The following is a 21,824-nucleotide window of genomic DNA, read 5'->3' on the forward strand; positions in this document are numbered from 1 at the left end:
TATGAGCATTTCATGTTGCCTTAAAGGAACACTAAACCCAAACAATTTCTTTCGTGATTTAGATAGAGCATGACATTTTAAGCAACTTTCTAATTTACTCCTATTATCAAATTTTCTTTATTCTCTTGGTATCTTTATTTGAAATGCAAGAATGTAAGTTTAGATGCCGGACCATTTCTGGTGAACAACCTGGGTTCTCCTTGCTGATTGGTGGATAAATTCATCCACCAATAAAAAAGAGCTATCCATAGTTCTGAACCAAGAAAAAAAGCTTAGATGCCTTCTTTTTCAAATAAAGATAGCAAGAGAACAAAGAAAAATTGATAATAGGAATAAATTAGAAAGTTTCTTAAAGTTACATGCTCTATCTGAATCACGAAAGAAAAATTTTGGGTTCAGTGTCCCTTTAACTGGTCCTTTAACTAACAGTGTTTCACTGAACAAAGGATTCTGAGTAGGAATATGCAAATGAGCTTTACAACACACAGTGCAGGTGTTTAACTATTATATTGCCACTAATCTACTCATTGTAATTGTTCCACCCCTTATTGGTAGTAACAAACAAAGAATAGTGATATATGCTTTCTTAATGCCAGAAACCCACAGTGCAGTTAACACTTTTGCTGCTAAGCCTTTTTTACACCCCAGTGCTAAGCAAATTTTGAGGCTTTTTTGCTACCTATATTTAAACCCTATTGCAAGTCAAATTTAAATGATTGACCCACACAAATTATATATTGTGTGTGTGTGTGTGTGTGTGGGGGGTTAGCAGACCCACCACATACACAATATATATTATATTGATATTTTATGGCATGTGAGTAAAAACTGAAAGAAAAAAAACAACTATATTTTTGCTTAGATTTTAGTAAATAGCATTGAAAATGGCCAAGTGACCACTGCTGTTAATGTGAACAATTTATTAATAGGGACCCATACAGGCTCTATTGTGCAGTACAGAAATATAAAAAAACTTTTTTTTCTTGCAATGTCTTTACTGTTACCACAGTGATCACATGACTATACAGACACAATTCATATTTTTTCTTTAAGAGAAGGACTTCTCTACTAGAAAATAAACTTTATTAGGAGTCTTTAGACATAACATTTTTTTTGTTGCACATATTTTCCATTCCCTTGCAAACCTCCATGTGTTTTATTTACTTTATTTTTAATACAACAAAATGTTGTTTGTATTACTGCTCCAAGACCACCATCATTTGGGGGGGTTGAGGTTTGTAAGATGCTAAAGGAGCAGAGATTGAGGGGTTCGAAGAATCTTTCCTTATCCAGCTTCCTAAGATTACTCGTTCAGTTCCCTTTTTGACATCACCAGCACTCTCATGAAGTGGCCACCAACGATCCACGGCCTGTAATATGGGGATCACCGAAAAGAGTGCTTGATTGGTGATCCCGCTGCATGAGGAAAAAATGGCGACCTGTAGGTGCATGACTAGCATAGCTCATGAGCTTCACACATTCCTAAACTCTCTCCTCCCTTCAGCACATCCCAAAGACACTCTCAGTACTGCAAATCTATATCTCAACTTATGCCACTCTCTCTTGCTCATTCTAGCGGCTGGTGATATCTATCCAAATTCTGGTCCCCCACAACTTTCTATTCAGCCCCACTCACATATGCCCTTCCATAGACCTAGAAACCAGAACTCAAGAAACCTTACTCAAATTCCTTGTGGATCCAAAGCCAACATCCCTTTTGCTTGTGCACTCTGGAACTCTTGCTCTGTTTGTAACAAGCTCACGTCTATTCATGACCTATTTACCACCAACTTCCTTAACCTTCTGGCTCTCAAAGAAACCTGTCTCTCTCTCTCTCTCTCTCTCTCTCTCTCTCTCTCTCAAAAAACTCCTCCCCTGCTGCATTGTCACATGGTGGTCTCCACTTCAGCCACACCACTAGGCATGGAAACAGACAAGGAGGTGGTGTAGGTACTTTTCTTTCCGTTTCAACAAATACAACCTCTTTCTTCCCTCACATTTTCGTCAATCGAAAGCCACATGATTTGCTTGTTCTCACCACTTTCTCTACATGTTGCGTTTATATATCCCTCTCCCCCCAGGCTCCCAAACTATCACTCCTGATCATTTTGCTACCTGGCTACCATATTTCCTCTCCTCAGACACCCCTGCCCTCATTCTTGGGATATCAACCTCCCTGTTGATAATCCTACTGCTCCTAAAAAAACTTCTCCAGCTCACCTCATCTTACGGTCTGTCACAATGGACACCCCCTTGACCTGATTTTCAACTATTGATGCACTCTCTTAAACTTCACAAATTTACATCATCTCCTCACTTGCAACATCACTGCTTTTCCTATTACTCTTCCTCCATCTAACCCTCATAACAAACTTCACAGAAGCATTAAAGGGACCGGAAACCCACACATTTTCTTTCATGATTCAGATAGAGCATACAATTTAAAAAATAACTTTCAAAATTACTTCTATTATCAATTATGCCTTATTCTCTTGGTATCCTTTATTGAAGGTGCAGCAATGCACTACTGGAAGCTAGCGTAACACATCAGTAAACCTATAGCAAGAGGTGTGTGTGTGTGTGTGTGTGTGTGTATATATATATATATATATATATATATATATATATATATGCAGCTGCCAATCAACAGCTAGTTACCAGCTCCTGAGTCTACCTATGTATCCTTTTCAACCAAGGATATAAAGAGATTGAAGCAAATTAGATAATAGATGTAAATTGGAAAGATGTTTATAATTCTATACTCAGCACTCTATCATCTGCACTGCTGAGCGGCATTGGAGAAAGTCTTGGTGTTCAGCTGACTTTCTTCATTACAAGTTCATCTTAAAAATCCAATTATTCTGCCCTCAACCTCTCTAAGCAGGATTACTTCTCTACTCTCTTTCTTCAAACTCAAAACATCAGTTCTCCACTTTTAATACCCTTCTTCGCCCACCTCGCAAACATCCAAAACCCACAAATTCAGCTCTTTTGCCCCCATTACTGAGGATGAAGTTCCTGCTCTCACATCTTCCTCTCACTTAAATACCTGTCCCCTCGATCCCATCCCCTCATAACTACTGCCTTCCCTCCCTCCTACCCTTACTCCAATCCTCACTCGTATTTTCAATCTCTCCATCATTACTGGTATATTCCCCTCATCCCTTAAACGTGAACTAGTCACATCTATACTTAAAAAAACCTTCTCTTGATCCAACTACCACCCTATTTCCCTACTCCCCCTTGCCTTTAAACTTCTAGAAAGGCTAGTTTACACACGTTTATCACACTTCCTCACTTTAAACTCCCTCCGTAATCCATTGCAATCTGGATTTCACCCCCAACAAGAAACAGAAGAATCATGAAGGTTACTAATGACTTACAGTAAAATTGAAAGGCCACTTTTTTTTACTGTTGACCACCCACTCTTGCTCCAAACCCTCCAATCCTTCGGCATTTGTGATACAGCCCTCTTGTGTGGTTCTTCTCCTACCTGTCCAACCTTACCTTTAGTGTAGCCTTCTCTAACACTTCCTCTGCCCCTCTACCACTTTCTGTTGGGGTACCACAAGTCTCTGTCCTTGGTCCCCTTCACTTCTCAATATATACATCTTCCTTAGGTTTTACAGGGAGTGCAGAATTATTAGGCAAATGAGTATTTTGACCACATCATCCTCTTTATGCATGTTGTCTTACTCCAAGCTGTATAGGCTCGAAAGCCTACTACCAATTAAGCATATTAGGTGATGTGCATCTCTGTAATGAGAAGGGGTGTGGTCTAATGACATCAACACCCTATATCAGGTGTGCATAATTATTAGGCAACTTCCTTTCCTTTGGCAAAATGGGTCAAAAGAAGGACTTGACAGGCTCAGAAAAGTCAAAAATAGTGAGATATCTTGCAGAGGGATGCAGCACTCTTAAAATTGCAAAGCTTCTGAAGCGTGATCATCGAACAATCAAGCGTTTCATTCAAAATAGTCAACAGGGTCGCAAGAAGCGTGTGGAAAAACCAAGGCGCAAAATAACAGCCCATGAACTGAGAAAAGTCAAGCGTGCAGCTGCCAAGATGCCACTTGCCACCAGTTTGGCCATATTTCAGAGCTGCAACATCACTGGAGTGCCCAAAAGCACAAGGTGTGCAATACTCAGAGACATGGCCAAGGTAAGAAAGGCTGAAAGACGACCACCACTGAACAAGACACACAAGCTGAAACGTCAAGACTGGGCCAAGAAATATCTCAAGACTGATTTTTCTAAGGTTTTATGGACTGATGAAATGAGAGTGAGTCTTGATGGGCCAGATGGATGGGCCCGTGGCTGGATTGGTAAAGGGCAGAGAGCTCCAGTCCGACTCAGACACCAGCAAGGTGGAGGTGGAGTACTGGTTTGGGCTGGTATCATCAAAGATGAGCTTGTGGGGCCTTTTCGGGTTGAGGATGGAGTCAAGCTCAACTCCCAGTCCTACTGCCAGTTTCTGGAAGACACCTTCTTCAAGCAGTGGTACAGGAAGAAGTCTGCATCCTTCAAGAAAAACATGGTTTTCATGCAGGACAATGCTCCATCACACGCGTCCAAGTACTCCACAGTGTGGCTGGCAAGAAAGGGTATAAAAGAAGAAAATCTAATGACATGGCCTCCTTGCTCACCTGATCTGAACCCCATTGAGAACCTGTGGTCCATCATCAAATGTGAGATTTACAAGGAGGGAAAACAGTACACCTCTCTGAATAGTGTCTGTGAGGCTGTGGTTGCTGCTGCACGCAATGTTGATGGTGAACAGATCAAAACACTGACAGAATCCATGGATGGCAGGCTTTTGAGTGTCCTTGCAAAGAAAGGTGGCTATATTGGTCACTGATTTGTTTTTGTTTTGTTTTTGAATGTCAGAAATGTATATTTGTGAATGTTGAGATGTTATATTGGTTTCACTGGTAAAAATAAATAATTGAAATGGGTATATATTTGTTTTTTGTTAAGTTGCCTAATAATTATGCACAGTAATAGTCACCTGCACACACAGATATCCCCCTAAAATAGCTATAACTAAAAGCAAACTAAAAACTACTTCCAAAACTATTCAGCTTTGATATTAATGAGTTTTTTGGGTTCATTGAGAACATGGTTGTTGTTCAATTATAAAATTAATCCTCAAAAATACAACTTGCCTAATAATTCTGCACTCCCTGTATAAAAGTCCCACAGTTTTCATTATCATTTGTATGCTGATGACAAATCTACCTCTCTGCACCAGACTTACTCTCTTCCTTGCTAACTGTGTCACTTACTGTCTTTCTCATATTTCATTTTGGATGCCCTCACAGTACCTTAAGCTAAATCTCTCTAAAGATGTGCTCCTTACTTTTATCCCTTATTCCAAAATCTCTATCCCTCATCTTCTATAACTGTTGAAAATAACATAATTACGCCAACCCCACACGCCCTATGTCTTGAGGTCATACTTGACTCAGATCTTCCTTTCACTCATCATATCCAGTCTTTGGCCAGTTCCTACCACTTCCACCTTAGAAACCATCTCCAAGATTTGCCACTTCCTCACACAAGACAACTAAGATTTCAATTCACTCTTATAATTTTCTGCATTGACTATTGCAACTCCATCCTCTCTGGTCTCCCTAGCAGCCGTCTATGTCCTTTAAATCCATCTGCCAGGCTGATCTTCCTTACACATTGCTGCTCGTCTGCTGGACCTCTCTACCAATCCCTTAACTGGATTCCTCTAGCCTCCAGAATAAAACACAAAATCCTGACTCTGATGTTCAATTCCCTCAATAAAGCTGCTACCTCCTATATCTCAGACTACATCTCCAGATACTCTCCCTCCCGTCCTCTTAGCTTTGCTCACAACCTTCTTTTCTCCTCCTCAAATTCCCATCTACAGGACTTCTCTGTAATGGCCCCTGTCTTGTGGAACTCTGCCTCTCTCCACAAGGCTCTCTTCTGGTTTTCATAGTTTCAAGCAGTCCTTAAAGACTCTTCTTTTCAGGGATACATACAATACATGCTAACCTTTATTACCTCAGTTCCTCTTCTCCTCCTTTGTCATCCCCTTGAACCCCCTTAGCCTGTAAGCCTATGAGCCCAGCTGTTTCGTAGATCACATTCATGAGAGGTGATTTACAACAATGCAACTCTTGGCAGGGCCCCCTATGCATTTGTCTCCTGCCCATGTTTATAAAACTGTGGAATCTGTTGACGCTCTACAAATAACTGGTAGTAATAATAATAATACTTTATGTGTTAAACTTTACTATTGTCTTCAATGTGCATAGTGCAATAATTTAACCCCCGTATTGTCAGCAAAGCATATAGTGCCATGATTTAACTTCCATATTGCTAGCAATGCTCAGAGAACAGTGATGGAACCATATTATTGCTAGTTGCCTACATAGTGCTGTAATTTATCCTTCTTATTACCAGTAACACACATATGAGTAGTGCAGGCATTTAATCCTCATGTTGCCTATAACAATACAGTGATTTAACATCTTCATGGTCAAAAGTACAGATTTTTTTTTTTTAATTCCCTAATATACTTCTGTTCTGCTTCTATTTGCCAGGCAAATGGACGTATGCACTGTTTGGTAATTTCATGTGTTGCATTATCCAGAAAATAGACTAAAAATAAATGCTTAGATCTCAAAGGACAAAAATGGGAGTTTCTCAGGAGAAATCCAATAGATCCAATGAGGTTGTGTATATTCAACCTGCAGTCACATTTATAACATCTATCCACTAGAAATCACTCTCTTTGTTAGGGGGCTATCTGATGTTAGTGCAGCATGCTCGTATGTTAATCGTAAACCACTTTATTCTAGAGTTTGTGATCAGGGCCTTGGAAAGCGAGAGTTGCACCACACCAATATTGCAGCCTTCTCAGTCGTCTCCATTTGACCACTTTATACCAGCCTAGGAATAAAGGCCTTTAGTAACACATCATCTATGATGTTACATTCACGTACATTTTGTACCCTCATGTAACACATCTACATTTGTTTTGCTATACCATAAAATCCTTGAGGACAAATGGAGACTTGTTGAATTTATTACTACCAGCAAATCTTTGAGCCTTGCTCCTTTGTTGAATTCTCTCTTTTTGTGGTCTTTGATGAGACGTTTGTTGAAAGAAAAATAGATCTGGTATCATTCAACACCTCTAACATAGATTAGTTATTCTTAAATTTCGTCATCTGTGACAATACGTAATACTTCAGCTAACATCAGATATTGTTTTAGGCTGGTTACAAGAAGACACTTCTATGCATTATATTGTTTTGCACTCAGTATGTATTACCTGATTGCATACAACTAAATGACACTGCTTCTCAATTTATAGACCAGATGCACCCAAGTGCTAGATTAAAATCTACCAGTAGATCTCTGTTTGATAACCAGTATATCCAGACTATTGCTTGATTTTCCTGTTTCCTCTCAACCAATACCGATGACTCAAGACTACAATTATGGCCTCAAGTATAAAAAGGTGCTTTGTAAGTTAATTAGAACAAGCACGTTACAATGCTCAGTTTGTTTTATGTACAGCACAATTGCATTGTTTTTTTCTTTCTTCTTTTGATGCACATAACACTTGAGTTTAAATATTATAATATGGTCTAATGCATATCCTGATCAGCTTATCATGCAGATGCATATATGAACTATTAGTGTCTTTAATGTATCAGTCATATGGATGTTGGTGCTGCTTATTATATATCAACTGGGTATTAAAACAATTGTTATTTTTCTTTTGCTTTGATTTTATATGATATGTCTATATTAAAATTTAGCATGGAAAGTTTACTCCACCTGAAAATTCAAAAGATACCTGGTCATAGCAGACATCTTTATGAAACAAGTAATTTATATGATCTCTTATATAAAAACTATGGAGGAGTTTATTTATTGGTCTAAAGGTCAGTCCGCCTGATATCGTTAAATCTGGGAACCATGCATTGCTTTGCACCCCAGGGTTCGGCACTAGGTTGCACTTTTTGCTCATGTGACTTAATGAGATTTCCTGGATATGGTGCAGGGCTGTTGGTGGTTGGAGGGAAGGATCCTTTATCATTTATCTTTCCCTTGTTTACTTCCTCCTTTGTATATTTTTCTTCTTTCTGCTTGCAACTTCTATTCTTTTTTTGTGTCAATAAAGTGCTGTTAAACCAGTTTTTGTAGGGTTCATATTGGTTATTGCTCTCTTAATTGTATACTCTTACTTCATTATGTGTTATTATTGCGTCATTTCTGTTATATTATTTCTGGGTTCATTGACTACACAACACTGTTTATAGTTCATTATTTGATGTGGTTTTCCTGCTTGTATATGTTCATCTGTGATCACAACACCACGGTTTTCCATCCTGCCTTAGCTGTCGAGAGGCGCTTCATGGTGAAGACTTAATTGCAATTATCACTTTTGCAGATTTGGACTATTTCCTCTCATAATTTTAAAAAGATGATTACATTATGTGAACATATATTCAAAATATTTAGTATCCTGCTGTTGTTCAGCTTTGTTACATTTTAAAACCTAAATATTTTTTTTTTTATAAATAACATGGAAATCTAAGCTATATAGTTCTGCTAAATGAGCGGGAAAAAAAGAGGAACTTGAAGAGAGTGGAACTGAGTGGCATCAGATACAATAATATAAATAAAAGTAAGAGACAGAGAAAACACGATCTAGAGAGAGGCTGCAGCTTTTTATCTGCATAAATATCAGGGGCGAGATTACAAATATGGCGTAAGTTTCAGCGCAACTGCTGAAACGCATGACGCCCGTAAGTTCACCTCGCACATCGGGTGAATCACATATATGGCGCCGGCAGATCATATACTGCTGTAAGTCGGATAAACCGCAGAGGTACAAAAATGTGCGGAAAACATAATTTATGTAAGAGCTTACCTGATAAATTCATTTCTTTTATATTGGCAAGAGTCCATGAGCTAGTGACATATGGGATATACAATCCTACCAGGAGGGGCAAAGTTTCCGAATTAGCCAAGTAGTGGGGTGATAGAAATAGGAGTAGAAAGCATCAAAAAGGAACTGGAAATATAATTGTGCTTTATACAAAAAATCATAACCACGATAAAAAGGGTGGGCCTCATGGACTCTTGCCAATATGAAAGAAATTAATTTATCAGGTAAGTTACATAAATTATGTTTTCTTTCATGTAATTGGCAAGAGTCCCTGAACTAGTGACGTATGGGATAGCAATACTCAAGATGTGGAATTCCACAGAAGAGTCACTAGAGAGGGAGGGATAAAAATAAAAACAGCCATCTTCCGCTGAAAAAATTAAATCCACCCCAAAAGAATAAGTTTTTCTCATAAATGCAATGAAAAAACTTAAAACATAAGAAGAGGAATCAAACTGAAACAGCTGCCTGAAGAACTTTTCTACCAAAAACTGCTTCCGAAGAGGCAAATAAATCAAAACGGTAGAATTTAATAAATGTATGCAAAGAAGATCAAGTTGCTGCTTTGCAAATCTGATCAACTGAAGCTTCATTCTTAAAAGCCCACAAAGTGGAGACTGATCTAGTAGAATGGAGCTGTGATTCTCTGAGGCGGGGCCTGACCCGACTCCAAATAAGCCTGATGACTCAAAAGCTTTAACCAAGATGCCAAGGAAATGGCAGAAGTTTTATGACCTTTCCTAGAACCAGAAAAGACAACAAGTAGACTAGAAGTCTTCCTGAAATCTTTAGTAGCTTCAACATAATATTTCAAAGCTCTTACAACATCCAAAGAATGTAAGGATCTCTCCAAAGAATTCTTAGGATTAGGACACAAAGAGGGAACAACAATTTCCCCATTAATTTTGTTAGAATTCACAACCTTAGGTAGGAATTTAAATGAAGTCTGCAAAACTGCCTTATCCTGATGAAAAATCAGAAAAGGAGACTTACAAAAAAGAGCAGATAATTCGGAAACTCTTCTAGCAGAAAAGATAGCCAAAAGGAACAACACTTTCCAAGAAAGTAGTTTAATATCTAATAAATGCATAGGCTCAAAAGGAGGAGCCTGTAAAGCCTTCAAAACCAAATTAAGACTCTAAGGAGGAGAGATTGATTTAATGACAGGCTTGATATGGACCAAAGCCCGTACAAAACAGTGAATATCAGGAAGATTAGCAATCTTTCTTTAAAACAAAACAGAAAGAGCAGAGATTTGTCCCTTCAAGGAACTTGCAGACAAGCCTTTATCCAAACCATCCTGAAGAAACTGTAAAATTCTAGGAATTCTAAAAGAATGCCAGAAGAATTTATGAGAAGAACACCATGAAATATAAGTCTTCCAGACTCAATAATAAATATTCCTAGAGACAGATTTACGAGCCTGTAACATAGCATCAATCACTGAGTCAGAGAAACCTCTATGACTAAGCGTTCAATTTCCATATCTTCAAATTTAATGATTTGAGATCCTGATGCAAAAAAGGCCCTTGAGACAGAAGGTCTGGTCTTAAAGGAAGTGGCCAAGGTTGGCAACTGGACATCCGGACAAGATCCGCATACCAGAACCTGTGAAGCCATGCTGGAGCTACCAGAAAAACAAACGATCGTTCCATGAATCACTCCTGGAAGAAGAACTAGAGGCGGGAAGATATAAGCAGGTTGGTAAAACCAAGGAACTGCTAACGCATCCACCAAATCCACCTGAGAATCCCTGGACCTGGATAGGCACCTGGGAAGTCTCTTGTTTAGATGAAAAAACATCTGGATGGAGCGACCACTCTCCCGGATGTATTGTACGTCTGAGATAATCCACTTCCCAATTGTCTACACCTGGGATATGTACCACAGGAATTAGACAAAAGCTGGATTCCACCCACGAAAGTATCCACGGTAATTCTTTCATAGCTAGGGGACTGTGAATCCCACCCTGAAGATTGACATATTCCACAGTTGTGATATTGTCTGTCTGAAACCAAATGAACAGTTCTCTCTTCAACAGAGGCCAAACCTGAAGAGAGCCCTAAAAATAGCACAGAGTTCTAAAATATTGATTGGTAATCTCGCCTCTTGAGATTTCCAAATCCCCAACCTGAAGACTTGCATCTGTTGTGATTACAGTCCAGGTTGGACGAACAAAAGAGGCCCCTTGAACTATACAACGGTGATCTAACCACCAAGACAGGATATTAATTATGATATCTTTATATAATCCCTGCACCATTGAATCAGCATACAAAGCTGGAGAGGTCTCATATGAAGACGAGCAAAGGAGATCACATCCGATGCTGCAGTCATGAGACCTAAAACTTCCAAGCACATAGCTACTGAAGTGAAAAATTGAGACTGAAGGTTCTGACAAGCTGAAACCAATTTAATTTGTCTTTTGTCTTTTAGAGACAGAGTCATAGACACTGAATCTATCTGGAAACCTAAAAAGGTGACCCTTGTTTGAGGAATCAAGAAACTTTTTGGTAAATTGATCCTCTAACCATGTTTTTGAAGAAACAACACTAGTTGATTTGTGTGAGATTCAAAATTTTCAGATCCAGAACTGGCCTGAATGAATTCTTTCTTTGGGACAATGAATAGATTTGAATAAAACTCCAAACCCTGTTCCTGAACGGAACTGGTATGATTACCCCTGAAAGCTCTAGATCTGAAACACACTTCAGAAAAACCTGAACCTTCACTGGATTTGCTGGGACGTGTGAGAGAAAGAATCTTCTCACAGGAGGTCTTACTCTGAATCCAATTCGATACCCTTGAGAGACAAAACTCTGAATCCATTGATTTTTGACAAAATCTGCCCAAATGTTTTAGAAAAAAAGTTTAATCTGCCCCCACCAACTGAGCTGGAATGAGGCCTGCACCTTTATGCAGACTTGGGGACTGGCTTAGGTTTCTTAAACGGCTTGGACCAAATAAATTGTTACCTTGGAAAGAAAGCGTTAGTAATCTAGACTTAAATACCATGTTAGTATTCCAATATCTGAGCCACAAAGCCCTAACATCAATTTTGATTTAGCAAACAATGCTAGACAATCAGGATCTGTTTCCTGTTGCGCTAATCTTTCCAACCAAAAAGTTGATGCAGCTGTAACATCAACCATAGAAATGGCAGACCTGAGAAGATAGCCATAATATAAATAAGCTTTCCTTAGATAAGATTCAAGTTTTCTATCTAAAGGATCCTTAAAAGAAGTACTATCTTCCATAGGGATAGTAGTACGTTGGGTAAGAGTAGAAATAGCCCCATCAACTTTGGGGATTTTTTTCCAAAACTCCAATCTAACTGTTGGCAAAGTATACAACTTTTTAAACCTAGAAGAAGGAAAAAGAAGTACCAGGCCTATTCCATTTCTTTTGAAATCATATCAGAAATAACATCAGGAACTGGAAAAACCTCTGGAGTAACCAACGGAGGTTTATAAAAAGAATTTAAATGTTTACTAGTTTAAGTATCAAGAGGACTAGTTTCCTCAATATCCAAAGTAATCAACACCTCTTTAACAAGGAACGAATATACTCCATCTTAAAGATGTAGAATTGTCAGTGTCAATATCTGAGGTAGGATCTTCTGAATCAGATAGATCCTCATCAGAGGAGGATAGTACAGTATGTTGTCAGTCATTTGAAATTTCATCAACTTTATGAGAAGTTTTAAAAGACCTTTTACGTTTATTAGAAAGCAAAATAGCAGACAAAGCCTTCTAAATTGCAATACAATCTTTTATATTCACAGGGATATCATGTACATTAGATGTTGAAGAAACAACAGGCATTGTACTAGTACTGATGGATACACTCTCTGCATGTAAAAGCTTATCATGACAACTGTTGCATACCACAGCTGGAGATATAATCTCCACTAATTTACCACAGATACACTTATCTTTGGTTGAACTGTTATCAGGCAGCAGGGTTCCAACAGTGGTTTCTGAGACAGAATCAGATTGAGACATCTTGTAAATGTAAGAGAAAAAACAACATATAAAGCAAAATGATCAGTTTCCTTATATGGCAGTTTCAGGAATGGGAAACAAATGCAAACAGCATAGCCCTCTGAGCATAGAAAAAAAGCAAGAGGCATAAAGGAAGTGGGGTTAAAATAATTAAATTATTTGGCGCCAAGTATGACGCACAACGCAAAATGATTTTTTTTTGGAGCTAACAACATCTGGAAATGAAGCAACTCGCATCATGGCAGACTCAAAACCTTGTGCAAGGAAACCTGGTGTCAACTAAGACGCCGGAAATGACGAATTTGCGACACCAAACGTGCCAAAAGAATTCTCGCGCCAAGAATGACGCAATAAATATCAGCATTTTGCGACCTGGCGAGCCTAATTTTGCCCGCGAAAATTAAATGAAAAGTAGACTATACCCCAGGTAAGAAAAAATAACTTCCTAAAAATGTTTTTCCCAATTTTGAAACTGATAGTCTGCAAAAGGAAATATACATAAACCTGACTCATGGCAAATATAAGTACAATACATATATTTAGAACTTTATAATAAAACATAAAGTGCCAAACCATAGCTGAGAGTGTCTTAAGTAATGAAAACATACTTACTGAAAGACACCTATCCACATATAGCAGATAGCCAAACCAGTACTGAAACAGTAACAGTAGAGGTAATGGAATATGAGAGTATATCGTTGATCTGGAAAGGGAGGTAGGAGATGAATCTCTACGACCGATAACAGAGAACCTTTGAAAAGATTTCCCGAGAGGAAAACCATAAAATCAATAGGCAATACTCTTCACATCACTCTGACATTCTCTGTACTCTGAGAGGAATCAGGCTTCAAAATGCTGAGAAGCGCATATCACAGAAGAAAATCAAGCGCAAACTTACTTCACCACCTCCATAGGGAGGCAAAGTTTGTAAAACTGAATTGTGGGTGTGGTGAGGGGTGTATTTATAGGCATTTTGAGGTTAGGGAAACTTTGCCCCTCCTGGTAGGATTGTATATCCCATACGTCACTAGCTCATGGACTCTTGCCAATTACATGAAAGAAATAGACATTTCTGGAGTCGCCAGTGACTTGTGGCCGCATATGATCTGCCGGCGCCTAAGTAAAAAACAAAAAAATATTAAATCGCCTGTAAAAATCTAACCCGCCTCCCAAAAAAACCCTATATCCGCCATCCCCCCCACATTGCAACTACTAATAAAATGTATTAACCTCTAAACCTCCATTCCCCCACCAAAGCAATCTACCTATTTAAACTATTAAACCCTAATCCGCCATCCCCCCACATTGCAAACTACCTAATAAATGTATTAAACCTAATCCGCCACCCCCCCACAACACAAAGTACGTATCCACACTATTAACCCCTAAACCGCCATCTTCCTACAAAGCAAACTACCTATTAAAACTATTAACCCCTAATCGGCCAACCTCCCACAATGCAATCTACCTAACTAACCCATTAACCCATAAACTGCCAGCCCCCCACAATGCAAAGTATTAATCTAATCACTAAGCCCCCTAACGTAACACCCCCTAAATTAACCCCAATTAACTAAACTTACATAAAATAATAAAGGCTACCTTAAAACATTTTATTAAAAATGAACAAAATAAAAAAATCCTAACTTAACATTAAAATAAAAAATCCTAACATAACATTTAAAAAAACCCCAAAACCTAAAAGATTAAATTAAAAAATATTATGATTTGAATAGGCAATAGGATTTCAGTAGCTCTCATCCTATTGGCTGATTTGAAAATTTCAGGCAATAGGAATGCAAAGGTACCCCAATATAAAAGGGGTACCTTGCATTCAATCTTCAGTGTGCGGCAAACGATCACATGAAGAGGACCTCCACGTCGTCGAAAAGTGCTACGCACCTCAGAAGACCGCTCCGAACCTCCGGGAAGAAGATAGAAGATGGTCCCGGGATGGATGCAGATGGATCCGCCTGGATGAAGACTTTTCTCCGCCTGGAAGAAGATGGATGTCCGGACTTCAGGAACGGCGAGTACATTTTTTGGGGTTAGTGTTATTTTTTTAATGGGCAGCAAAAGAGCTCATTGCCCTTTTAAGGGCAATGCCCATACAAATGCCACTTTAGGGGCAATGGGTAGATTAGATTTTTAGAGTAAGGCCTTTATATTTTGGGGGGGTTGGGTGGGTAGGGGGTTTTCCTGTTAGGGGTTAATTTGTAGTTGTTTTTATGTAAAAGTGCTGATTTCTTCAGGGCAATGCCCTACAAAAGGCCCTTTTAAGGGCTATTGGTAGTTTATTCTTAGATTAGGGGTTGTTTTTATTTTGGGGTGGCTTTTTTGTTTTTACAGGGGTATTAGATTAGGTTTATTTTTTTATTTTGCATAATTTCATTTATTTTTTTCTGTAATTTTAGATTACTTTATTTTTTGTAATATTAGATTTTGTATTTTAATTTAATCTTAGGGTTTTTTTAAATGTAAAATTAGGATTTTTTATTTTAATTTTAAATTAGGATTGTTTTATTTTGGTAATTTTTTTTTTTTTTTTAAGATAGCCTTTTTTTGTAATTGGGGTTAACTTAGGGGGTGTTAGGTTAGGGGGCTTAGTGATTAGATTCATACTTTGCATTGTGGGGGAAGACGGTTTAGGGGTTAATAGGTTAATTAAGTAGATTGCATTGTGGGCGGTGGCCGTTTAGGTGTTAGATAGATTGCGTTGTGGGGGATGGCGGTTTAGGGGTTAATAGTTTTAATAGGTAGTTTGCGATGTGGGGGGTTGGCGGATTAGGGGTTAATAGTGTATTTAGCTACTTTTGCGTTTTGGGTGGGTGGCAGATTAGGGGCTAATAACTTATTAGGTACTTTACGGATGTGGGGGTTGGCGAATTAGGGGTTATAACATTTTATTTAATTATTGCGGTGGGGGGATGGCAGTTGACAGGTAGATATTGCGCATGCATTTGGTGCTTGTTAAAACTTCCAGGGAGGTACAGTGCTCATATACTCAGCGGAAGGCTTGCTGCACCTGCCTATGTGTGGCAAGGTGAAAATGGAGTAAAATGTCTCCAATTTCACCACGTAAGTCCTAGCTCTGAATATGTAATACCGACTTGCGACTCTGGTTCTACGTTAGTTTATGGGAGTAAAAACAGCCGACGGGTAAAATATACGTGCTGCATTTGTATGCGGCGCTGTATATGTGATTACTACATCCGTCTAAAAATAGCTGAGCCACAGATGTGGAAAAATTTTGGAACCAAAACAACATTTTATTACTGCAGGAGACGCACTAGAACAATTAGTGACGAGTAATCTGGAGGGGAAGTAAAATGAATGGGGTGAAATACAACTTCTAAATACAGATTCCTTTATTGGAACATTTGCTTTAATAGAAACATGTTAAATTAGACACAAAGTCCCAGACATTAGCTTCCCTTCTCCATATGACTTCATTCTTGTTCAATCCTCACGTATACCGCCACCATTACTTCAACACAAGCTTTTTCTTCATGACTCCTATATACCTCCCCAAACCCCCAAATTAGCCAATCCGCTCTCCTCCACTTCAACATGGCCTCTCATATCCCTTTCACAGCAATATTACCTCTTATTTCAAATGCCTGAAGGGTAACGACCAATAGAATGACCACACTGAGATTAGCATTTTGTGAGGCTTAAAGCTCTTTAGCATGTCTCTCCGCATGCAAAGCTCCAGCCTCCCACACTGCTTTGGGGCTCCATCCAATGACCCACCCACAAGTAAATTCCTGATCTGCCTAACTGCTCTGTGACTTTGTACTATGCCCCAGTCATTTACAATACCTTAACCTGCAGCACTGCCACAGAGCCCTGTCTGATTTAAAGGAACACTTTCTACTCAAGTATTTCCATGTTAAAATGAACCTCCCTCATCTCCTCTTGTTTTTGTCCGTACTAGGTTGTCCTCTTCTTGGTCTGATATTTTCTTTTTAAGCCAGTCTGCTAGGTACATTCAAAGGGCCATGACAAGGCTCTGCCTCAACTGCACTATTTGAATGCCTCTTAGACATGAATCATTTATTTTATCCCCTTCTAACATTCATATGCTAACAACATATATAGAAGTGATTTAAAGGGAGAGTCTACTATAGAATTGCTATTGTTTTAAAAGATAGATAATCCCTTTATTACCCATTCCCCAGTTTTGCATAACCTACAGTTATATTAATATACTTTTTACCTCTGCGATTACCTTGTATTTAAGCATGTTCTGACAGCCCCCTGATCACATGACTTTATTTATTATCTATTGACTTTCATTTAGTACTGTGTTGTGCTTAATCTTAAATAACTCCTCGGGCGTTAACACAATTTTATTAATATGGCCCACATGAACTAGCAGTCTCCTGTTGTGAAAATCAAATAAAAAAGCATGCAATAAGAGGCCATCTGTAGTGGCTTAGAAACAGGCAGACATTTAGAGGTTTAAATGTTATAAAGTATATTAATATAACAATGTTGGTTGTGCAAAGCTGGGGAATGGGTAGTAAAGGTATAATCTATCATATAAACAATAACAATTTTAGTGTAGACTGTCCCTTTAACCTCTAATTGCCAGTAACACACAGCAGGGATTAAGCCCACTTGTGACAGTAACACACAGAGTAGTGGTTTTGCTCTTTGTGCTAATAACATACTGAGTAGTGATTTAGCCCTTTGTGCCAGTACCACACAGAACAGTGGTTTATTCCTTTTGACCAGTAACAGTCATTTAATCAAATTGTGCCAGTAACAGAGCAATGGAACAACTCCTCTTTATTGGTAACAACCAGAACACTGATTTAACCCCTCTGTGCCAGTAATGCACACAGCAGTGGTTTCCAGTAGGTATTTGTACTTGCCTGTACTTTGTAGCTGTCCTTATTGCTCCAACCATTGTGAATGAATGAGTTATGAACGTCCCATCCTTGAGACATATAGTGAGGACATTTCCAAGATGGCTACTGTCATAAAGACGTGACACTATAAATGCAAAGTAAGGTAAAAAGTATCTCTTTTCTATGCAGATAATGTGTTGGAAAGTTGTTATCAAAAGGATACACTGTCCTTTTCATTTTCTGCTATGTGTTAATAAATCATCTTCCACAGACAATAGCCCTTGAACAAGCTCTATAGCAAGTCCACTAATTAAAATCCAATTCTCTTACTGTAACCTATCCTTAATCACTGTGGCAGAACCTCTTCCATTCTATCAAGCATACAGAGTCATTGCTCCATAGTAAATTGTATGATCCAAAATGATCTCACTTGTGTCCTGCTTTAAATGAAGAGCAATAATGAACGCACAGGCAAATAGATATTAACTTTTAAACACTTTTAATTAAATTCATTTTAGAATTTGAAGAAAAACATTTTTTTCCCAGAATTTGAATAAAAAACAAACAAAAAACAAACAAACCCCAAAACATTTGATATGTCAGCACTAAGGATGGGCATTTCAAGCATTGGTTTTGATTTATAATTATTATAATACAATTAACGCACCAATAGAGAATTTTTAAGAGTGCAGTTTAATACCCTCATTAGAAAGAACATGATTTGTAATCTACAGATATAACAGTGCTATGTACAGCATCCACAGACTTCACTATAATTGACCATCAATAAATGGATTATTCAAGTTGAAAAAAAATGTTTCCCAATCAAGAAAAAGGCATATCGGGGGGGGGAATGGCCAACCAAAAGGACAGATGCCGACAACCCTGTGCCAAGGATATTGTAATAACATAATTCACAGGAATAGGATATACCAAAATCTGATGTAATAAAACAGTCTACTTACTACACACAATGTGTATTAATTAGTCTTGTCTTCTCGTTACATTTCACATTACTGGAGGTAGGGAAAGCTTGGTGGGACTGAATGGAAACAATGATCTCTTCTAATGTGGATCATCCAAATAAAACAAATGAGTCACAGACGCATTCACTGGTATTACTAAGGTACAGATATTACTAAGTGCTAAATTGTAAATAAATACAGTAGCTGAGATGGAACATTAATCTTTGTTCAACCTTACTTTAACCTTTTTGGCTGACATAAGGGCGTTCTTGGATAGCCTTAAAAAAGGAACCACGTTTAGTGCAAATGATGTACTGTTTATCTTATCCATTGTTACTCCATTGTGTTGTTTGTTAAACGGATAGAAAAGTCGAAATGTGTATAGGTGCATTTAAATTTGAAATAGAAGCATTTTTGTAACATATTCCATTAGCAAAAATGCTTCTAGTAAAAGTTATTATGGTTATTCAGTGGTATACGCACATATCCTGTGAGGGCCTGTGCAAAAGTATTCAAGCTCAGAGAGTAGAAGATGATGTTATTGCTTCTGTGAAGATGTGATTTGTGTCATACAAGCTATGACACGCGGAGAAGGTGTGGTGTTTGATTACTGGTGCATGGGCCCTCACAGGATATGTGCATATGCCGCAAAAAAAAACAAAACAAAACCTGTAATAACTTTTACAAGAAGCAGTTTTGCTTGTATTTCACATTGAAATGCACCCATTCACATTTCATTTTCAACCTTTCTATCCCTCTAAGATTCCAGTCATTTACAATTTTTTCTCTCAGTTGAGTACTACTCTGCTTACTACGGCTTTTCTAAATGCTAACTTTAGATATGCTGCATACAATATTTCTGAACAACTCGGCTTGTTTATAAATTTCACAAAATTCACGTCTGCTTAAGTGTAGTGCGCTATTTCGGTTTAATAAGGACAAACGTAGCACAAATTGAAAATCTCTTTACATTAATAAATTGTCTAACACCAAGTACTACAACAAAGTGCTACACAGTGCACAGCAACCCTCTCTTGTAGCCAGAAGGTTAATAGAACAAAGCAAATCCAAACACATTACCACATGAACTCATTAAGGGGAAAACATATCATTTTTATAGTTGCCCATTGTGTTTCAACAATCCAAGTAATTCACTTTAGTGTCCGTTTTCCATGACTGTCACTATTTCAAGAATGGTAACTGTTATTTTAAGGAAAACGTAATCTGAGATGCTACTTCCAGTGAATGATCAATCACTCTTTATTGGCTGTGGAACATGAACAATTTCCTGCTACAAAACAATCATTAAAACAACTACAATGCTATCTCCAATATGCAAATGATACAATTATGTCTCTAATTTGCAGTCACACTGCAAGGCATGAGAGTAGGACAATCTGCCTTGCCCTGGAAGGGTATTTTTGACAGCCGAGAATTTAAACAGTAGCATGTTTACTTATTGTGCAGACATCTGTAGATTTAGCCTGAGGAGCAGTATTTTGTGTAATGATTTCCAGTTTGTGACTGGAAGCAGGTGAGAGATAACCTGAGAATCAATCTACAGGCGTTCACATAAACAAAGTTCACAGAGAAGAAAAAAATAACCAGACAAAATAAGGTTACTCTGTATAATCAAAAAAGTCACTATTTACATAAAATAACTGATTCTTGTAGCTCTTAAAGGGATGCAAAAAAATCACTGAGTGCAACAAAGTCCCCAAAACAAAATGAAACAAACAAAATATACAAATAAATGTCCAAAGGTGCGAGTAGCTGCATTTAAAGAAATCTCCACTTCAGATGCACAAATGGAACCACGTAATAATCACATTAAAATGTTTACTATAGGAGGTAAATAACCCAGGAAGAAACAAACAAACAAGGGCATACGCTGGAAAACAGTGAATTGAATGACAACAATAATAAAGGCATTTAACATGAAAATTAAAACACAACAGCCTCTACCAGAACGGTTCCATTCATCGAACAACTATGTATCTCAAATAAAACATTTAAAAGACGTCTGTACAGTTATGTGCTTGATGCATGCAAAATAAAGACAACGACAGCAAATGATCAGGAATGTAGTAGTCATAGACACTTGCAATATGCTTAATGTGCACGAGGCACAAACAGAAGTGGGAATAAATGTGCTGCAAAAATGTACTCAAAAATAGTAAGCGGCCGAAAATAATGCTTACGTGACGTTATAAACTGATGTATTGTTTGCAAAAGTAGAAAATACAATCGGTGCCAAAACAATGCTATGATGATTAGCAGTTTTCTATCTTTGTAAGACCTGTGACCTTTTTAGTCTGGTAAAATTATCAAAACAAATAATGAGAAAAAAACAAGATTTTTGTTGAGCAGATAAGGGAAAAACAACATAATTATAGTGCCTTGCTTGGCTGAATTATGCAGATAACAGTGCTGCCATATATGTAGTGGCAGAAAACAGTGCCACAATCCTGTTAAGACATCCTGCCAAGCATTGCTCAGCGTGTGATTGACATAGTGTCCCATCTCCTTTGGTGTTGTTGCATCAGTAAGCTGTAGGGACAGTTCCCATCCCACCTTCAATGTTACTTCAAAAGTTGCATTAAGTCATAGTGTCTAGTGGATGGCTTACTTATAACCTGCCCAAGGGGTCCCGCCCCATCTAGACAAACTAAATGATTGCACACCTCGTCCTTAATAAAAGTTCTATTCATAGGTGCAATTTTTTTTTCTTTTAAAAATTCTCTTCAATAAAGTTCAACATAAAAAGTGCTTCAATTGGAAGATTTGCTGACAGCACTGGCAGAGCGACGGAGTTTCCCAGAGACCTTGCTGCGCGAGGCACGGGTTAGTGTTGGAGATGTTGGATCCGCAGTCTCTGGTGCTGTGGTTCCACTCAGATCTGCACTGGTACTAGCAGGGAGACCTGGAGAGAAAAGGGATGATATTTTTTGTCAGATAATATTGTACAATAAATGTATAGTTTGCATGCTTTATGTACCTTAAAATTATACAAAATAAAAATAATGGCTTCCAAATTTGTTTAAAAGCAAGAGCG

At 38.1% G+C, this 21,824-nt stretch overlaps 1 protein-coding gene across 2 annotated transcripts in view; it reads right to left on the minus strand.

The window, feature by feature from the left end:
* Nucleotides 1-18,286: 18,286 nt before the first annotated feature.
* The window catches only part of RALGAPA2 (Ral GTPase activating protein catalytic subunit alpha 2), a 1,332,894-nt gene continuing 1,329,356 nt past the window's right edge, over nucleotides 18,287-21,824 (minus strand). For both annotated transcript variants that reach the window (XM_053712011.1, XM_053712010.1), the window contains one exon: nucleotides 18,287-21,692. In XM_053712011.1, coding sequence (XP_053567986.1) covers nucleotides 21,541-21,692 — 152 coding nt within the window. In that variant the 3' untranslated portion in view covers nucleotides 18,287-21,540. The remainder of the gene's footprint in view (nucleotides 21,693-21,824) is intronic.

Source organism: Bombina bombina, chromosome 4, assembly GCF_027579735.1.
Source record: "Bombina bombina isolate aBomBom1 chromosome 4, aBomBom1.pri, whole genome shotgun sequence".
In the NCBI taxonomy this organism is placed as follows: Eukaryota; Metazoa; Chordata; class Amphibia; order Anura; family Bombinatoridae; genus Bombina; species Bombina bombina.